General features: G+C 35.3%; 2 protein-coding genes and 1 non-coding gene across 3 annotated transcripts; 2 read left to right on the top strand and 1 right to left on the bottom strand.

The window, feature by feature from the left end:
* Positions 1-10581: 10581 nt before the first annotated feature.
* Positions 10582-11004, bottom strand: LOC141713801 (uncharacterized). Its single transcript, XM_074517374.1, has one exon. The coding sequence runs from the start codon at positions 11002-11004 to the stop codon at positions 10582-10584; it is 423 nt and encodes a 140-aa protein (XP_074373475.1).
* Positions 11005-12251: 1247 nt separating this feature from the next.
* Positions 12252-12323, top strand: TRNAD-GUC (transfer RNA aspartic acid (anticodon GUC)). The gene has a single exon. It is a non-coding gene; the product is annotated as a tRNA-Asp (tRNA).
* Positions 12324-13557: 1234 nt separating this feature from the next.
* LOC141711533 (QWRF motif-containing protein 3-like) lies at positions 13558-16881 on the top strand. The gene is made up of 6 exons (XM_074514044.1): positions 13558-14845; positions 15705-15824; positions 15919-16035; positions 16114-16203; positions 16294-16401; positions 16558-16881. The coding sequence occupies exons 1-6, from the start codon at positions 13670-13672 to the stop codon at positions 16651-16653; spliced, it is 1707 nt and encodes a 568-aa protein (XP_074370145.1). The 5' UTR covers positions 13558-13669; the 3' UTR covers positions 16654-16881.
* The last annotated feature ends 5416 nt before the right edge of the window (positions 16882-22297 follow it).

The raw sequence follows: 22297 nt of genomic DNA on the forward strand, positions 1-22297 counted from the left end.
CCTTTAGCAACCAACCGGGCCTTATATTTGTCAATCGTACCTTCAGGCTTATATTTTATTTTAAAAAGCCATTTACAATCGACAATGTTCTTGTTTAGAGGTAAAGGGACAACATCCCATGTCTTGTTAGATTCTAATGCTCTAATCTCAGCCAGCATAACATCAGTCCACTGTTTAGACACACTAGCCTGTTTATATGTATAAGGTACAAAACTGTGGCTGATATTAGCTAAAAAGGCTTGGTGATGGGGAGTAAAAGCTGCATAGGAGATAAACTTGTGAAGAGGATATTTGCAGACCATTGTGGTTGTAGAAGGAAGAGATGGAAGGCCTGTATAGTCTTGATATTTGGCAGGAAGCTTGGTGTTTCTAACTGGTCGTGTAGAAACAATATGAGAAGGAGATGAAGGCACTTCAACAGAAACATTAGTCTCAGAAGGATAAAGCACAACAAAAGGAGTATCAGCTTCATGAGTTGAACAAAGATCAGGAAACAATGACTGAGACTCTGAACTGGGGGCAGAAGATATTGTGTGAAAAGGAAAGATATTCTCAACAAAAATAACATCTCTTGAAACATAACATTTCTTAGTAGACAGATCCATTACTCGATAACCTTTCTGAGGAATTGTATAGCCAAGAAAGACACATCTTAATCCTCTAGGATTAAGTTTATCAGGAAGACTCGTGATATCAGTAATATAGCAAAGACACCCAAATACTATGAGTTGCTGATAATCAGGAACTTTGTTAAAAAGAAGTTCATAAGGATTTTTAAAGTTTAACTGCTGAGTTGGTAATAAATTGATCAAATGAACAGCTGTTAACAGGGCATCTCCCCAAAATTATTTAGGTAGAGAGGCTTGAAGATGTAAAGACCTTGCAACATTCAACAAATGTTGGTGTTTTCTCTCCACTACCCCATTTTGTTGAGGAGTGTAAGGACATGTTGTTTGATGGATAATACCAGCAGATTTAAAAAATGATTGAAGGATCTGATTAGTGAATTCAGTCCCATTGTCAGACCTTACAATCTTAATATGAATTTTAAATTGAGTAACAACATATTGAACAAAAGACTGAATCAAAGTAGGCACTTGAGTTTTACTAGAAAGAAGGAAAACCCAAGTACATTTTGAGTATTCTTCTACAATTGTAAGAAATTGAGTGCAATTGCCATGAGTACATTGCTTGTAAGGTCCCCAAAGATCACAGTGAATTAAGTCAAACAAGGAGTACTTGCCTCTATCACTATTAAGAAAAGGAAGTCTGTGATGTTTGGCTCTAAGACAAACATCGCAAGTACTAAACAAAGAAGATTGAACAGTAGGTAATACATTTATTTTGTTTAAAACTATAGCTGCAGGATGTCCCATTCTGTTGTGCCAAAGTTGGGCTTCAATAGATGGTTCAGAGTGTAATCTGGAAACGGATAGAGAAGTGGATGATGACACGGAGGTGAATGTAGATGATGAATGAAACTGATAGAGTCCGTCAGTTACTTTACCAATCTCGACCATTGTTACAAAGCAGAATATGATCTAAAGAAGCAAGAATTACGTAATCTCCATATTTATCACCAAAATCATATGTTTACAATAAGCTCCATTAATGGAGTACAAAACTTTTACAGAACTTAGTTGCCAGATAGAAAAATGCAGAGAGAGGTCCTGTAAAAAACAGGCAGAATTTGAGAAGTTCACAGAAAAGGATGAGTTTGCAGTGAGTCTAGATATGGAGATTAAATTGCAATGAAATGAAGGAACGCACAAAACATGAGATAGGAGAAGATCAGGTGTAAGTTGCACATCACCAACATGGGTGATAGATACGGTGTCACCATTAGGTAGATGTAAAGCTGAAACTAATGTTTTAACATTAACTAAGAGAGAGATATTAGCTACAATATGGTCTGTAGCACCAGAGTCGAGAATCCAACAATGTTGCAATGATGTATTCACAGTATAAGCAGTAGGAGTAGAAGATACACTGTGAATAGTACCTGAGAGATAAGAGCTAGAAGCATTAGTATTCCAAGGATTAGTTGTCTTCATGCTTTGTTGGATGAGCCTGATAATTTGATCACATTGAGCTTCAGATAATACATCCTTGGGCTGTGAGTCAGGAGTAGGCCTATCCTCCTGATTATGAGGTGATTTAGAAGTCACATTAGCTGCTCTTTTAGTTGTAGATGTACCACCAAACTGCTTGAGTCTCGGCTTAGGTTTTCCATGTAGCCTGTGCCACTCTGGATAACCATGAAGGAAGAAGCATTTATCCTTAGAATGCCCCTGATTCTGATAGTACTCACATGCTTCGGCATCTGTAGAATAACTCTTCTTAGCGGACTGTTGATTGGCAAATCGATTCTTGACACTAGCCAATTTGACATTCATGGCTAAGCTGTCAACAGTAGAGCTGTGAGAAGGACTTCCTCTCTGACTTTCTTCTTGCAGTAACAGAGAATAAGCTTGGCTTAAAGTAGGTAAAGGTTGAAGCATGAGAATCTGGCCTCTAGTAGCAGTGTATGCATCACTGAGTCCCATCAAAAATTGACTAAGACTATTCAGTTTCTCATAAGCATCCAATTTAGCAGTCACACCACAATTGCATGTGTTTGAAGCACATGTACACTTTGGTAACGGAGACAATGAATTAAGCTCATCAGTTAGAGTTCTACACTTCGTAAAGTAGGCAGTTATAGACATAGCACCCTGAGTCAATGAAGTTAACTCTTTCTTAAGCTGAAATATGCGAGGAATATTTCCTTGAGTAAAACGTACCGCTAAATCCTCCCAAATTTCTCTCGCAGTACCAAAATAGACAACACTGTCACGAATCTCGGTAGATATTGAATTAAGTAGCCAAGAAAGTACCATATCATTGCAACGATTCCAGAACGGAAACAACGGAGAAAACTCAACAGGTGTATGTATTGTTCCATCAATCAGACCTAGCTTATTCTTGGCAGATAAAGCTAATCTAACAGATCGACTCGATTGATGATAGTTATGAGCATTAAGAAATCGAGTAACCAGTGCGATACCTGGATTATCGGAGCTCTGAAGAAAGAAAGGATGATACGCATCAATAACATTTGTAGATTGAGTGTTGGTTTGATTACCAAATTGAGTAGATGACGAAGCCGCCATTGTTGTGCGTAGATTTGAGGCAACAGCAGCGGAATAAGACTTTCGAGTCATAAAATGTGAAGAACAACGATGAGATGATTGAAATTGCAAGAGCAATCACCTTTGATTATCTTTCAATCGAGAAACCTAGGGTCACAGATTGTGATTTTGATGAAATTTCGATGAAATTGACACGAACAATTGCTAAATTTAGTGTAAATAAATGATGAATTCAAAGCGTGAAGATCGAATTAACGCTCTGATACCATGACAGAACTATTACACTAACAGTGAGATAGGAAATGAAGAAGATGACTAAGTATCTTCAAAGCAACACAATAACATGATTCTATATGAAGCCTACATCTCACTGAGACATATAGAATACTGCAAAAAATGTTATCTAACTAAATAGAGAGAGAAGGAGTCATTATATATTGAAATCCTGACTATCTCTACTAATCTGTAAGCCCTGTAAGACAGTTGTATAACAGCTGTATCACTTGCTGACTAAGCTGATGTATCTGACGTGTCATCTGTGGTATCACATAGAGTAACACTAATGTCCTCAACCCGCGGTCTGGAATGGTAAGAGTAAATAACTTAGTTCAAGACTCCGAAACTCCATACTCTTTCAAAACTTACACAACAAGAGCTCTCCCAGTTTCTGTATTTAAGTGCAGCAAGAGAATCTCCAAGCCATGCATGCAGGGAAATGGACAATAGAGGCATATACACATTAACTAGAATCTGGACGATCATTTTATGGAAAACTTCTTAAAATAGAGGCATATAAGATATATATTTTGATTAATTTAACTTCTAACATACTCCTTTATAAATTTATAATGCCTTTTTAAATGAATGAATGCTCGTTTAATATTTGTTTCTCGTAGTCCAAATTCCACGTATTTAGTCCAGTGCCTCATTCGGCAATACCACAATTAATTTTCTTATAAGTGAAAAAACATGTTTGAGAAGGAAAAAACAATTTATAATTATCAAATTCAACAGGTAGTAATTTTTTATGAATACTGAATCCTAAATTGACTATTGAAATAAATATGGATTAACAGACATTTCTCTTTGTGCAGCTGCATGGCATATCTTCAAGTTCATCAAACTTGAATTCATGATTTACATTCAATGGTCATGGAAATAAATCAAATCAAGTGGAATAGATAAGAATCAACCCCTACAGGCCGAGCTAGCCCAGATAATATAACTGCAACATCAAACTGAAAATCAACCACAACCACAAGATATACTAAAATGGAGCTCTAAACAAAGCTTCTATTCATACAATTTTACATTTGTTACGTGACTTCATTATTTGATCTCAGTTTTCATCTTGTGCTGCATTAAAATTTCTCCTAACTTCTCTCACTACATCGTAAGGAATCTTGTGAACAAAATTGAAAGAAAACTGAAAGGATGTAATAAGGAAATCACTAATCATCAAAACTGAGGGATCGCAATTTTATGTAGTTAAGTTTGTAAGAAAACGAGTAGGAAGCAGATAGGAAGGAGAATACATTTCTTCATAAATTGGTCGGTTGGATTTGAGTGCTGATTCAGATTAATAGAAATTGAACCGAGATTGCAATGATAATTATAAAGCTTTATATGAAATAGTACAAAATTCTTCGCATTCTCTTCCAAATTTATTCACCCAACCAAACACCCATCTTAATATAATAAAATTCTTCAATTTCATAATACTCTGACAATTCATGAAATATTGATGTTCAGATGGTTGCATTCCAGGTCAAGAGAACTATAGCAGGAAAATAACGAATTCCCAGCTAGATTACTAAGGAACTAAAAAGAACAGAGACAATATACAAGCAACCCCTACTTAACAAATTAAAGTAAAGAACGAGTAACCCCTACTTAGAGTTTCAGTTAAGCAAATTCAGTTATACATGCTTGGTAGCAATTGCAACAGGCCTGCAGATAGCAAAATTATATGCTTAGCGAGTGCGATGAGCAGCTTGTTGGCATTTGCATTTACATTGTATATAAATCCCTGCGAACGTAGTAATTTAATTTGCAGATTCAAATTATTCAAGCACCAGACTTCCAATTAAGTAGTAGTAGTTCAGTTAACATAGAAATAAAGATACATATATCATTTAACAACAAATACGAAAGAACTCTGTTGACATGTACTGTAATCCCCACCCCAGGGTCATTGTGAAAAACGTTTTGATCCACTTATCTAGCAAACAAACAGGCTAGGACATTATCATTGATAAAGAACTGGGAGAGAAGAGAAAAGTAGAATTTTATTATAATTTAACTTGTTTTCGATTTTAATAAAAAATAATTCAAATTCAAATTGTATTCAAATCTAACCAAATCCTTGCGAAGAGTCAATGTCCTAGACCACCACATATATAAACAATCCCGTAAAGTGCCAATGTGTCTAGAATACCAAACAAACTAAAATAATGCCGTGAGGGTCCTATGTACTAAGCACCGGATTAACTAAAACAATCCCGCGAAGGGTCAGCGTGTCTAGAGTACAAGATTAACTAAAATAATTTCACGAAAGGCCGATGTGCCTAGAAGGTGTATATATGTACCTAGGGCTACTTCTAGCATAGCCCACAAGAAAAAGAAAATTTTAAGTGCCAAATTCTAAATTTTGGTCAAATTTAACATAAATTTGGCCAATTTTGCTAAATTTGACCGGTGTTAAAAAGACCGACACAATTCAGTCAAATTTAACTAAATATTACCGCTAATAGTCATATTTAGTTAAATATGATTGAAAATTTTTGGTCAAATTAACCCGTTTTTTTGTAATGAAAAGGGAATATAAAATAACAAATCTACCAATGATCCAATATCATTGAAAAGGGATAAACATAAAGCATTTCTGAGTCTCATTCCTGTTATAAAATACCGGCTATAGTAATAATAAAAGAGCTGCTAAAAGAACTACTATATTTGATCGGAGAGAGAGCAGAGAAAGAATGCTCGGGTGCCCTTCTCATTCACAAATTTAAACTATATTTATAGCAAGTGAAAGGGGACATGTAATTAATTCATATGGTAACAATTCTACACCTAGAACTTAGCCTTACTATTACAATATTTGACCACATGGCAAAATCAATTCTGAACACTCCCATTTGATTGTCATTGTGGTATGGATCATAGACTGCCTCGTTAAAACCTTGTCAAAGAAAAACCCAGTAGGATAAATACTTTGACGAAAGAAAAAGAGTACAATCTCCCCTTGAAAAACTAATCCTTCTCTGAATTTTGTTGAAACAAATTCTTGAGTCGGCGCATTCCAATCTTCTGTCGTAATTTCCCAAATGTTGAATTTGGTAATGATTTCGTGAATAAATCAGCAAGGTTGTCACATGACCGAATTTGTTGTACATCAATTTCACCATTCTTTTGAAGTTCATGAGTGTAAAAGAATTTTGGTGAAATGTGCTTCGTCATGTCTCCTTTGATATATCCTTCCTTGAGTTGATCAATACATGCAGTGTTATCCTCAAACATAATGGTAGGACTTCTAGTGATATCTGATAATCCACATGATTCTCAAATATTCTTGATGATAGATCGCAACCAAACACATTCTCTACTGGATTCATGAATTGCAATGAGTTTTGAGTGATTTGTTGAGGTTGTCACTGTAGTTTACTTCGTAGATTTCCAGGAAATGGCTGTACCGCAATATGTAAACACATATCCTGTTTGTGATTTACCAAAATGAGGATCTGACAAATATCCAGCGTCTGCATATCCAATCAACTGACATGTCGAGTTTTTCGGGAAGAATAATCTAAAGTCCGTTGTTCCATGAAGATAACAGAATATATGTTTGATCCCATTCCAATGTCTGTCCATCGGAGCAGAGCTAAATCTAGCCAATAAATTCACAGCAAATGCAATATCTGGCCTTGTATTATTTGCAAGATACATAAGTGCACCAATTGCACCTAGATATGAGATTTCAGGACCAAGAACCTCTTCATCATCTTCTCGTGGTCGAAATGAATCTTTATCAGGCTCTAAAGATCTAACCACCATTGGAGTAGTCAATGGATGAGATTTATCCATGTAAAACCTGTTCAAAACCTTTTCTGTATATGTAGATTGGTGGAGGAAAATTCATGATGACAAGTGCTCAACTTGTATACCAAGGCAATATTTTGTCCTTTCAAGATCTTTCATTTCAAACTCTGTCTTTAGATATATGACAGCTTCATCAACCTCTGTAGTTGTTCCTACAAGGTTTAAATCATCCACATATACAACAATAATCACAAAACCAGATTGTGATTTTTTGATAAAAACACATGGAGAAATTTGATTACTAATATACCCATTCTTTTATAAATAATGACTAAGTCTGTTATACCACATACGACCGGATTGTTTCAGTCCATACAATGATCGTTGAAGTTTAATGGAGTATATATGACGAGGTTTCTTGAACTCATCCATTTTTAACCCTTCTGGGATTTTCATAAAGATTTCACTATCAAGTGAACCATATAGGTATGCAGTAACGACGTCCATAAGACGTGTTTCCAAATTTTCTTTAGATGCCATACCTAATATAAAACGAAAGGTAATTCCATCCATCACTGGTGAGTATGTCTCTTGATAATCAATGTCAGGCCTTTGAGAAAATCCATGTGCTACAAGTCGGGCTTTGTATCTCATAATTTTATTCTTTTCATTTCGTTTTCTTATGAATACCCATTTATTCCCAACAAGGTTCACACCAATTGGTGTTTGGACAACAAGTCCAAATACTTCTCTTTTACGCAATGAATTTAATTCTGTTTGGATTGCGTCCTTCCATTTTGGCCAGTCTTTTCTTCGACGACATTCATCTACACTTTGTGGTTCAGGATCATAATTTATGTCGACATCCAATGCCGCAGAATACACAAATACATCATCGATTATGGCTTTACTTCGATCCCATAATTTCATATCATGCACATAATTTGTTGAAATTTCATGATTGTTTAATCCCGTATCTTCGGGGACTGGAATCTCTTCAGGAGATAATACCACTTCAGGGGTATTTGCTTCTTTTGGAGCATGTGCCACTTCAGGGGCAACTTTCTTTATTTTTCTTTTTCTTGGTGCAATATCTTTTGCACCGACCGGTCTACAACGTTTCAGGCGTGGCTTTGATTCTGTAACCAATTCTTTTGTATCTGATTTTTGAATTGGTATATCTATTCTAAATGGAGTATTTACTGCAGGTATATGAGATTTAGTTATATTTCTAGAATCATTAAATGCGTCAGGAATTTGGTTTGCGATATTTTGCATATGAATAATTTTTTTAACTTCAAGTTCGCATTGACCGGTACGTGGATCTAGAAAATATAATCCTGATGCATTCCATGTTATGTCAGGATTAACTTTATTTGAATGTTTATCTCCCCCTAAGGAAGGAAACATAGACTCGTCAAAATGACAATCTGCATATCTTGCGGTAAACAAGTCTCCAGTTAGAGGCTCCGGATATCTAATTATAGATGTGGAATCAAAACCAACGTAGATACCTATTCTTCTTTGAGCTCCCATCTTCGATCTTTGTGGTGGAGCAATCGGTACATATACAACACTTCCGAAAACTTTGAAGTGAGAAATATTAGGAACTTGACCAAGTACCAGTTGTAGCGGAGAATGTTGGTTGTAGGAAGTTGGTCTAATCCTAATAATATTAGCAGCATGAAGTATTGCGTGACCCCAAATAGATGTAGGTAATTTTACTTTTAACAATAACGGTCTTGCAATAAGTTGGAGTCTTTTGATAAAGGACTCAGCTAACCCATTTTGTGTATGTACATGAGGAACTAGGTGTTCAACTGAGATTCCTACAGACATGCAATAGTCGACAAAAGTTACAGATGTGAATTCGCCGGCATTATCTAAACGAATTGACTTGATGAAATGATTTGGAAATTGAGCTCGTAATTTGATTATTTGGGCAAGTAATTTTGCAAAAGCATCATTACGAGTTGAGAGAAGACAAACATGAGATCATCTAGTTGAGGCATCGATTAATACTATGAAGTACCTAAATGGGCCAGATGATGGGTGTATAGGTCCACATATGTCGCCTTGGATCCTTTCTAGAAAAGTTGGGCTTTCAAGCTGAACTTTAGTAGGGGATGGTCGAGTAATCAGTTTTCCTTAAGAACATGCTGAACATGGAAGGTCATTGTTGGAAAGAACTTTAAAATCTTTAAGAGGATGACCAGTAGAATTCTCTATAATACGACGCATCATAGAGACACCAGGATGACCTAATCTTTCATGCCAAAGTGTAAAAGATTTTGGATCTATGAGTTTGGAAGCAATGATATTGTGCGACTCAATAGTTCTAATTTTCATCATATATAATTCTGAGGAAAGTGAGTAAAACTTTTCTAAGATTTTCATGTTGCTAGGCTTAGCGGAAGTAATAAGAAGATATTCTCTATTAGCCTCAGAGGTAGTTTCGATGTGAAAATTATTGAGTCGGATATCTTTAAAATTAAGAAGATTTCTAGTAGACTTACTAGAATATAATGCATTTGGAATGTGTATGTGGGTACCATTAGGTAGGACGAAACTAGCTTTTCCAAAACCTTCGATTATATTAGATACGCAGGAAATCGTTCCAACTTGAGCTTCAGTTTTGGTTATTTGGGTAAAATATTTTTGGTTCTGTAGAATCGTATGAGTTGTACCACAATCAGCAATGTATATATCTTCAGAATCCATTCTGTATATAATTAAGAAACATAATTTATTTGATAAGAACATAACACACTACATAGTTCAAACAAAATAAAGCACACAATACATACTACTATAGTAATTATATGAAACTAATCTTCAGCCTCCCATATGGGAGTTTCGTTAGGTTCATTCGGACCATTAATGCTTATTCCTCCAGTTGTGATTCTCGGAAAATCATCTATGTTATTGTTGGCGAAATTCTACCATTTTCTCTTTTGATTTTTGAGAAGATTGGTATAGCTTAACAAGATAATCCGGGGCATGACAATTACGTGTCCAGTGCCCATCAATGCCGCACCTATAACAAATATTTTCAGTTTTTCCTCCTCGTGGTGCCTTTCTTTTACTCTGTGATTCAGATTGCCACTTCCGGTGACCAGAGTTGTTATATGGACAAAAATGTCCGTGGCTCCGACCTCGTCCACGGTACCGCCCTTGGCCCCGTCCACCTCTATATCCTTTTCCACGTACATTCTGCTGGAATGACATGTTATTTACTTCAGGTAATGGGGCAGATCCTGTTGGACGGGATTGATGATTCTTAATCACCAATTCATGATTCTGTTCAGCAACGAGGAGAGTTGATAGAAGATCTCCGAACTTAGTAAATTTGTGCTCCCTGTACATCTCTGCTAAGTTGATATTATTGGGGTGAAAAGTTGATAATGTTTTATCGATTTTTCTTTTTTTCCGTAACTTTCTCACCAAACATAATAAGCCTAAAACTTATTTTGAACAAAGCAGAGCTATATGCTCGGACACTCTTAAAATCCTGAAGTCTTAAATTAGCCCAATCATTTTCAGCTGCAGGTAGATAAACTAATTTCTGGTGATCGAACCTATCCTTTAGATTTTCCCATAAAATAAAGGGATCCTCGACTTCCAAGTACTCAGATTTTAAATCTTCATGCATGTGGTGTCGGAGAAAAATTATAGAGGTAAAGTTTTCTTCAGCCATAGATTTATTTTCTGCCTTTATTGTATCACTTAATTTTTTTGAACCCAAATGCAACTTTACATCTTGTACCCATGATAAATAATTATCGCCAGAAATGTCCAAAGCAACGAACGACAAGCTTGTAATATTTGTCATACTAAATCTGAATTAACACGAAAATTATTAAATTTTAATTCATCAATGTAAATATTACATAAAATCCTAGTTAATCGGATGCGTTAACAAGTGCGCAATAATCAATGTATATATCATTATTATCATTGATAATATAAACAAATCTATATATATAATGACAAATGGATTTTCACCTGCTATACGGACGTCTGCGTATGCAGGTTATCTCCGATCAATAATAAATTAAATTGGACAATCCTGCATAAGTTAGTTAGGGGCAAAAAGTTATTATACGATAGTTATACAAATTATAAATTAAGGTTCCCACTATACTTCGGTATTACCCAAAATTAAATGGTACCGTAAAATAATAGGCGGTGTTCCTGCCATACATATTTAAATTATTAGTAGAGGGTATAACCACGTCTACTTCGGTCATATATATATATATATATATTTGAATTATATGTAGAGGGTGTAACCACCTCTACTCATATATATGTACATTTAAATTAAAAGTATACCTTCTCAGTTTCGGCAGAGTTTCGTGCTGATAACGTGTTATAAAATACCGGCTATAGTAACAATAAAAGAGCTACTAAAAAAACTACTATATTTGATCGGAGAGAGAGCAAGATGAGTAAGAGAACAGAGAAAGAATGTTCGGGTGCCCTTCTCATTCACAAATTCAAGCTACATTTATAGCAAGTGAAAGGGGACATGTAATTAATTCATATGGTAACAATTCTACACCTAGAATTTAGCCTTACTATTACAATATTTGACCACATGGCAAAATCAATTCACAACAATTCCAAACAAAACGAAACCAACAAATGCAACTCAACCAAAATTATCAAACCAATTCGAAGCAGAAAAAACAATGGCGATTAAAACTCAAAAAAATCTAGAAAAATAAACAGAGAACAAACAATAACCAAAATACATGTGAAATCCATCATGATTATCTCTCCATCAACCTATTCCGGATCAAACCAGCCCAACTCTTGATACAATGATAAACGTATAGAGTAAACTACCTAGTTTCCTTGCATTTCCGTCATTCAAGCTGATTTCGGTTAAGAGCTGGTTAGGTAAGTGATCAAACGTTGTGAGAGAGAGACATTATAATAATAATATAATACAGTAATAGGTTTCGAAAATTTAAGCAGGTGAGTGGAGAATGACTTACAGAGTTACAGTTGCATGAGACTATGACCACTATTATTATATTATTATATCGTTAAAGTCAACCACGAAATGCACAAGTCGTTGTAGTATAGTGGTAAGTATATCCGCCTGTCACGCGGATGACCCGGGTTCGATCCCCGGCAACGGCGTTTTTTTATTGTGAGTGACTCTAATTTTCCATGAACTAGTATTTGGGCCGGGCTCCGAGCTGTATGCATTCTTTAACTCTTTGGGCCTTTTGTTTGTTTCATTTCTTTGGGCCTTACATATTTCAGGGGAAGTGTGGGCATTTTATCTTTGATTCTAATAATCTTTATACTCTTCAAATTTTCTTTTTGGAAAAATCATTTTTATTTTTTAGCTTTTTTAATATCTTGCTTATGTAAATCTTAAACATAGCTCTACTGGAAAGACATGGACATGAATTACTGAACTCAAGCAAATGATTGTAGACAGCCACGGTTTCTAAAGCTTATAAAAAAGGATTGAACAATGCTACGTATCCAAAAAAAATTCTCAAAAATATTTTCAAAATGACACTATCATATTTTAATTCGTGTGATTCATATTAATACACGAGAATTCATTTATCAGTGATTATCCAATAATACGTTGATCCTGTCAACAAAAAAATAATAATAATACGTTGACAACTTATCATTTAGAAACTGTTTTTGGGATTTTAACATTTCTTAAAAAAAATTTATAAGCATGACTCTTATAAACATGGATTACAATAATCTACAATAATCTAATTTAAATCACATTTAACAGTGAAATATAAGATAATAACAAAAAAAGCTACCAGTCCTATTAAATTTTACCTCCAGTATTAATGAGTAAAGAATCTTTTTTTATAAAGGTAATTTAATAAAAAAGAAACGTCTGTAAGATACTCTATAAATCTAAAAAGATATCAAAGTAAATTAAAAGCAGATACTATATAAAATAAAAATATGGTTATATGAAACAATGAAAACGATAACAGTGACACATGGCAGATGCAGATTAGTAAATCGTATGTGCCGGCTAAACATAAGATGTATCAAAATCTCCCAAAAGCTCGACTTTGAAGCATCTCTCTCTCACAACCTCTCTCTCTCTCTCTCTCTCTCTCTCTCTCTCTCTCTCTCTCTCTCTCTCTCTCTCTCTCTCTCTCCCTCTCTCTCTCTCTCTCTCCCCCCCTCTCTCTCCCCCTCTACCCCTCTCTCTCTCTCTCACACACACACAACATTTCTCTTTCTCTCTCCCCCTCAACAAATTCTCTAAGACTCTAACTACATTGTCAATATCATATATCCCCTTTAATTCCAAATACACCCCCACCATTCCCTTAAAAACAAGTCACACACAAGGGCGTTACGGTAAATTTACCCACGCCTGCACTTGATTTTCTATTTGGCCGCCAGTTTTTAAGTGTGTTTGTTTTGTTTTGTTTCCCTGTTCCATTCACAATCTCATTTTTGATCCTGTCAATTCTCATTTTCTACACACAATGAAAAAATCATCAGTTTCCGACGAGCCGCGGAGGCCGAAATTTCGAGAAGTGAGCTCACGGTATCTGCATAACATTCCTCCATCTCCTCAAATTCAAATCGAGAAAAATTCTTCACTTTCATCAAATTCATCGCTCTCATCACCGTTATGGCAAATAACTAAATCATCGGGTTCGACTAATGATACTCGAAAACACCGGAGCCACGACTCAGGTTTGTTACGAAAGCTCTGGCCATCTGCTGGAAAATCATCTAGAGGAGAAAAAGAAAAAGAATTAAAAAAGTCGGATAATTCAATGTTTCTTAATAGGCAGAAAAGCTGCAGCAGCACTGTGTTTTCGAGATTCGATAGCACTCCTCAGAGTAATAGTAGTAGTGGTAGTAGTAGTAAGGAGAATTATAAGCCTTTTTTCGGTGGATCAATGCGATACACTGGAAAATTTAAATTTCCTGGAAGATCATCCTCGCCTTCATCACCGATGATTGACGAGGATGATCATGTAATTCCAGGAAGAATGTCGGTTGATGAGACAGCGTTTCGTGAGAGATCATTCGGAGGAAAATCATCTGATTTATTGGATAATCAGGATTCGGGATCAGAGTGTAGTGATTATGGCTCGAACAACAGTTTAGGATCACCTTATATAGGTAGAAATTCTCCTGCATCTTACATGTCACCAACTGTGAGTTCGAGTTTTCGTAAGTCTGGTTTAGAGGCTTCTTCTATTGATCAAAAGCATAGAAGAGGAACGTCCGAGACAAACATTGTGACGGATAATTTTAAGAAAATGAATTTGAAAAATAGTGTGAAAAGAGCTAATTCGCTAACAGCACCCTCTAAAAAGTCATCACCGCGACATTCAAATTTGAAGCCTCCTTCACCTCCTCATTGGGATTCCAAACCTCCTACTAGTCCGTCTAAGGGGAAATTGCCTCCGACAAGTCCTTCAAGGTCGAAAGGGGTTGGGAGTTTTATTAGTTTGGGACTGGATTTGTTCAAGCATAAGAAACCTTATCCTAGCAGTGCTGGTAGTGGAACTGCAGTGGTTTCAGGTGTGAACACACTCGCGGAGAGTGTCCATCAGCTTCGAATGTTGCATAATCGCTTACTGCAGTGGAGATACACTAATGCTCGAGGTTCAGCTGTTAATGAGCATGTCACTTCTCAGGCTGAGGTATGAATTTTGTTGTTTTTTGTTGCATGTGTTGTTTTGAACAATTTAACAGCTCAATTAGATAGTTTTATCACCTCTTATATCTGCCTGCATGTGATAGTTGAGTTGTAACTATATAGTATTTGGATGAGACAAGCTTGTTGTGTTTAATTAGCATTGTCTTGTATGTGATTTAACATTTGTTTCACAGTATTGTATCTAGTTAAATGTATAAGATTCATTCAATGCTTTCCTAAACACCTTAAGATTTTGGGAGAGACGATTATCTAACAGATCCATTTGTTAAAATGTTGACATTAATGTGCCTTCCTATTTGTTCAGCACATTTCTGTCTTAAAGATTCATTTGATCAGTTGTAATTGCACATGTTAAATGTACTGAGCTTGTTATGCTTGTATCTATTGCGGCGCTAAATTTGATTCAACATTGTCTTTGGTTATTAATTTATGAGCTACCATTTGATTGAAAGTTGGATACTATTTTCATAATTTCAATAATCAAATTCTTTTAAGTAGTTCAACAGGATTCTGTGATAAAGATCATGTCTCATTATCTACGAATGTAGTTATTTTTGATCTTTTACTTTCATATCTACAGATATATCTAGGAGTGAAGTAGAACATTGTTTGAACATAAATTTTTATCTGCCTAAATAAAATCTTTTATTACCATGTAGTGTAGGAGCTATGCAGGAAACAAGTGATCAGAAGGAGATTAGTGTATGATTAGGGGTTTCAAGAAAATTTAATGCTTGACACGTGAATATTAAGAGAAGATCTCAATGAATATGACAGATTGTGCTAATGATAATAATTGTGTAATTTTATATTTTTTAATGTCTTCCTTTGATTTTCTTCAGAGCAAATTACTATACGGGTATGATGCTGTCTTGAAGTTGCAGAGTTCTGTGCTACAGAAGAGACTACAGCTAGAAAAAGAGAAACTGGAGATGAAGCTTTATAGTATTCTGCTGTCTCAGGTCAGTATATACGTTTACCTAATTAATTTTTTAGTTTTCTAATGATATTATGATAAATTTTATAGTGACATACGAGACAAAATCTATGTGACAGATTAAGACTTTGGAAACATGGAGTAATCTAGAAAGACAACACCTATCAGCAGTTACGATGACCACAGATGCTTTGCATTCTGCTGTTTGCAGAATTCCCCTTGTTGAAGGAGCTGTGGTATGCCAAACAAATACTTTAAATGGTTCTTGCAATCTGTGTGTGCACATGATTAGACTAACACGACTTAAATTGTAGGTGGTACCTGAAACAGCTTCCTTGGCATTGCGGTATGCATCAGATTTGGCAGTATCAATTGAGTCCATGTTATCAACTTATTCACCTGAGGTATCTCGATAGTTCAGCTAGTATTGTGTGGCCTGAGTGGCTGAGTAAGTTATGCTTCGAGATGCTGAATTTGTAAATGTGCATGAATAGGTGGAGAAAAATGTTGCAGTACTTGCAGAATTAGCAAAAGTAGCAGCACAAGAGAAGGCTATGTTGGAGGAGTGCGTAGAGTTGTCCAAATATATTTCGATGTTAGAGGTACATACCTTTTTTAACTCAGGAGTCAAGAATCAGTATATGAACTTTATTCTTGTGACTTGTGACATTACCAAGTGGCCCATGTCCTGTGAATTAATAGACAATTATGTAGTATAATGTATTGTTTTAATTTCCTCACAAATCATATTTGGGCAGATGGAAGAATGGAGCTTGCAGTGTCAAGTTGTTCAAATGAAATCGATGCAGCAACAGCAACAACAAGACGTCCCTGCATCGCTTCCTCCAGTTTAGTGACTTCAGTCTTTAATCTAGTTTTAAAAATAGACTTTGAGAGGTTAATCTCCACCAGCTGATCAGACTTGACTGAAGCCAAAATATGCATTCATCATAATGTTTCATGACGCAATACTTTGACCAGATTTAGTGATTCAAAACTGCACACCATAGCTACATTTGCATTTTGATTGGATTGTCGTAAACTTTCAGGACAATCAATGTGGCGGTGATTGGTGATATTTCCAAATCTATAACATGCTATCATATACTTTCGTTAAATTCCTTGATTTTAAATTATTTTTTTTTGGTTTTGTTGAATAATTGAATTGGAGAATAAACTTTGCATGCTGTTTGCTTGGGGGGGGGGGGTTAATTCTGAGAAGTTAAATTTAGATAAAGTCATGAGATCGATGTGCCTGAGGTTGTCCTCAGGGTTGTGCATGAGGTTATCAGATTTCCTCATATAATAGTAGGGGTATTTAGATAGGGGGTTGACTTAAAATTACAAAACTACCCATTTAAAATTGTACTCAAAATCCTTATAACCTCAGGCTAGATTCCCGAGACAACCTCAGGTCCAGTTTTCTCTAAAGTTATTTACCCTGTAATGTTTCTATTTCAGAATTAGTTAACAGTAGGCAAGTTTGTTAATGTACTTGGGGCAGATCATGTTTATTCTTTCTACCTCCTGCACATATATTTTTTCTTAATTTTCTCTGGATGGTATACTGGTCGCCTGATAAGTTTTGATCTGTTGATCAAATCACGACCACAAACCTCTAATCAGTGTGCTGTTTTACCAAACAATGAGAGATCAAGATAGGTAATATTCGCTATATGCTAGGTCAAGGATTCAAACCCGTAAAAGTAACATCTTTATGGAATACGACATTAAGATTGTGTATCAATACCTTTCCTATACTGCACGCCTGTGTACTAAGTACGGCCATCAAGTAAAGACATGGAGGCTGGTGGGTGGTGTTGCCAAGGAACCCGTCAAGACGTACACCACGAACCTCAGGCAAATTATCGAAGATGTTGGAAATGTTGGACGACATGAATGTTTTCCAGGCGATCTCCAAAAGATTGCAACAATCTAATTAGGAGCAAACTCTTTCACAATATGAAAGAATTTAGGTCCAAAATGGATACTGATGTTGCAAATATTTTTAACGTGGTAAAGTTATCAAAGGTAAACTCTAGGTCCCTGACAAATCCAACAGAGCTCACTGGAAACTGCCGGGTGTGAGCCTGCATCGTCTTCTTTTCTCGGACATGGACATGCAATGAACATCAGTTGTCACCAGAGCCGCCGAGGGACAGTACAAGTAGCATAAGCAGCAACTTGCCCTGAGTTCTGAAAAACTCATTTATCAGCTATCTCTCCTTAAACGTGCAAATCTAAAAATGGTAACAATTTTTCCTGAAACCTCATCTCTACCTATTTTGAGTCTGCCAGAGCCCCTGAGTTTCCTAATGTTTAGCTAGATACAGTCATTTGGTTCGAGTTCAGTGATTTTGTCAATTTTTTTGCATACTTTTTATTTGATCTTTTCGTGCGTAGGATTTTGGATTTTTTTATCGTGGGTAACCCGCAGCCGCTAACCTTCGGATGCATAAGTTTTTGGATTTTTTCATGTCTACTATTCTAAATTGACTTTTAACTTTAAATTTGAGAATGACGATGAAACCTTTTGCTCAAAGAGATAAACATGTTATTAAGTCTAAATATAAGAAATATACATAAAATTACACTCCAACAGTGTTTTAGTGATTTCTTATATTATTAAACTAAAACATATCTCACCACACAATTTAATGGTATCACTTCTCTCTCTCGCATGAGAGTCGGCCGCCCTAACTTCACCTAACCCTAGCCGTCCTACCTTCCTTTTCACCATTTCTATCCATCTCTATCTCCATATTCATCTTCATCTTCATCTTCATCTTCTCCTTTTATTCACTTTTTCTTTAATAAAATCGAGATTTGTTTTACAAAATTCGAAAAATCCATTACAGTTCTTCACTTTAGTTTTCAGATCTACTAAGGTAAGAGCGGATTTTATAATAAAATTCAGTTTTTGGATTCAAAATCTTTGGTCTAACAACATATTACAATTTGGTGTTATTCCGAGATTTTTGAATTTTGGGTTTTTCTCGTATTGTTCTATTTAAGTTATTATTTGTGTATTTGATTGTCCCGCTTTATGCGATGTGTCTCGCTTTGTGCGATGTGGTGGTTGTGTTGAAAATGAATTGGATGGTATATTGGGAGATCTGGATATCTCGCATCAACAATACTTTCGGCAGGTCTATAGCTGGTGTCCGGCAAGTAGATAGGTGGGGTGCGTTTGGAACGGTGGTGAAAATCACATGTGCTCACTTCTCACAAAAAATATTTGTTCATAACATGAGGCCTCTAAACTCAGTTGTTGCAACTGAGTCCTCTGAACATTGCAATATCAACTGAATTAAGGTGAGGGTCAATTGTGAAGCTACTGTTTTCGGGGGAGATGCATGTTGGATTGTCCGGGAAACCATTACCTTCATTTTTAATTTTCAGAACATTTGTATTCAGTTTGTTAAGCAATCCGGAAACAAAACGATTACTTATTTAGCTCTATTTGTTTTTCAACCTGGTTGCATGATCAGTTGGGGGTTGTCCCGATTGAATCTCTTTCAAGTCATTAATGAAATCTGCTTTAAATTTGGCAAAAAAAAAACTAAAACATATCTCTCATACCTTATATTTAAGGAACCACAAATCATCATTTATATAATTTTTATCAATAAAAAATTAATTTATCTCTCTCTCTCTCTCTCTCTCTCTCTTCTTTTTAGTTCTTTTCTCTCTCTTCCTTTCATATCTCATTTAAATTTCTTATTATTATAATAATAAGAAATGAAGACAAGGATCATTGTTGGAGTTGAAATTTAAAATCATGTTTTAAATCACTAAGAGTTAATATTTTATAATATTTAGAAGGAACCTATTAGGAACTGTTGGACTTGCTCTTAGGATCTTAAATTGATCCTTAAAGTGCCTCTTAACTTTAAATTTGAGAAGGGAGACGAAATCTTTTGCTCCAAGAGATTTTTAAACGCTCTTAAAATTACTAAGAGCATCTCCACATTCCTCACTTTCAAAGATCTCAGAGCAACTCCAAGAGTTGCTTGCAAGACTCCTTTTAAAAACTAATACTTAATGGGCTCTTAAGTTATAATGTTTGAGCTCAATCCAACAACCCTTCTCAATAGTCTTTCTATTTATTTTTATTATAGTTTCTGTTTCTAACGGTCACCTGCACAAATACATTTCACATCAACTCTATATTTCAAAGCTTTTTTTTAAGAACACTAAATCATCACTGAAAATCTGTTCCAAAATCTCTTCTCATTGTTATCATCTATTCTCATTGTTAGACTAATGGATCCTCAAGAAATGATTGAATATTTAGCTCAAGAAGAAGAAGAGGAAGTTGAAGAAATCAACATGACTGTAGCTATATGTGCAAAACTTAATCAGTTGAAAAACAGCAACAACGTTTTACGTCATCGTGGGTTTGTCTTCAATCATCGAGTCATCAACTGAAACAGAGCACTTGGTCATCAACTTATATATCGTGACTACTTTAGTGATGATCCAACATATCTTGATCACATTTTTCGTAGAAGATTTCGCATGAGACGATAGCTTTTCATTCGAATACAAGAAGCAATAGAGTCGCACGATCCTTACTTTATGCAAAAGTGTAACGCAACTGGAGATCCTGGCCTATCGTCACTCCAGAAAATGACTGCTACAATGAGAATGATTGCGTATGGAGTACCTGTAGATTCGGTAGATGATTACATTCGAATTGGTGAAAGTACTGTAATAGAAAGTTTAAGAAAATATGTCATATCAATTAATCAGATTTTTGGGGAGCAGTACTTAAGGTCTCCAAATAAGAATGATATCAAAAAATTGACCAAGATTGCAGAGCAAAGAGGGTTTCTAGGTATGTTAGGGAGCATAGATTAATAAGTTTCACATAGAGAAAAGGATAAGTTTCACATAGCAGGATAACACTACTGGATAGTAACAATAATTTCTTTACTTGTCTGATCACGTATATCAGGACAATAGAAACAGAAAAATGTAACAGCAAATCATCTTCATTACGCATACCAGATTACATGAGTTCTTAGTCAAAAATCTTGAATAGAAACCATAAAAAGGCCTAAGATAGTGGATAATATTAATCCAACACTGATTGTGATCACGTTAATACAACAAAAGGCCTAAAATAGTGTAGAATATTAATTCGCATCAGGTTGTAGAACGACTACGAATTCTTTCAATGATTTCTTTCTTCCTTGAGTTAAAATATTTCCTTTCAGTTTCCCTCATAGAACTTGTTTCCACTGCCATTATTTTGGAATCACCTTCGTTTTGTTCATAAGCGTCTTTTATCTTCTCACGTTCATCTTTTTCTTTTTCGCGTTCAGCTTTCTCTTTTGATAATTGTATTATCTCTTAAAAAAATTCATTCCTTTGTTTTTTAAATTCAAGTTGATCAGCTCTCATTTGTTCCAAAATGGCAGCTCCGCCATCATCGATTTCATTTTCTGATCTTTTCCTCTCTTTTTTTCTCGATCTCTTTTGCAGCTTTCCTCCTAACTGGTCTTTTAAGTTTCGAGTCCTCCAACACCATGCATTCAGGTGTACATGGAGAAGAAGTTGTAGGACTATCACTTTGATATTTTTTTTGGCTTTTTGGTAGCAAAACTTGCATTCCATTTAGGTAAATTTTTTAAAACATTCCAGCAATGCTCTAATGAAAAGTTAGTGTTGTAAAGGGTTTTATACATAGCTTTTGCACGACTGACCTGTTTTAGTAGTTACAAGAAGTAAACCAACCATAAAATTACACTAAACTTTGATTATAGTAAACTAAATGAAGATTATAAATTACCTTACTAGTTTCGGAGCAGCCACTTGGTGAAGAACCTACTTGGTTATAAAATTCATAAAATTTGTTAACCCTTAGTTGAATAACAGACTAGCGATGCATCAATGAGTTCAAAATACGGTCAGATTGAAAATCTTTGTGCCTAATAAAATAGTCGTGTACTCTTTCCCATTAGCTTTCATTGGTTTGATCAACTCTGATGATAGGGTCAGATGATACATTTTGCCAAGCCGAAATAAGCATCCCATCCTCTTGTTTCATAAAATCCTTTGCTCGTGACCTTCTATCTTTTATTATTTGCGGAGGAAAAATCTGGGATGAAATAACACTTGTTTCTTCACTTTGTTCACCACCATGATCTTGTGAAACATAGATATTTGGAGTAGGTATTGTATGCTCATCAAATAGTGGATAATCAAAGTTCAACATATTGGAAAAAGATATTATATTTTCATCAAAGTTCATCCTTGTTTTATAAACTTGAGTAAACTGAACAATGAATAAAGATGAAGTAAAGGTAATAAAAAGGGGGGAAGTATCAACAAAAGGGATGTAATTACTATCAAAGATTTTGGAGGGAAAAATTTATATAATATAAAATTCATTGAGGAGACAATATATGCTCCTCAATTTTGAGGAAAGATTTAGAGTTCTTCATTTTTTAGAGAGGGTTTAAGAGTGTGTTGGAGTTCATTTTTTTCTTA

The sequence above is a fragment of the Apium graveolens genome, chromosome 3, assembly GCF_009905375.1.
Source record: "Apium graveolens cultivar Ventura chromosome 3, ASM990537v1, whole genome shotgun sequence".
Lineage (NCBI taxonomy): Eukaryota > Viridiplantae > Streptophyta > Magnoliopsida > Apiales > Apiaceae > Apium > Apium graveolens.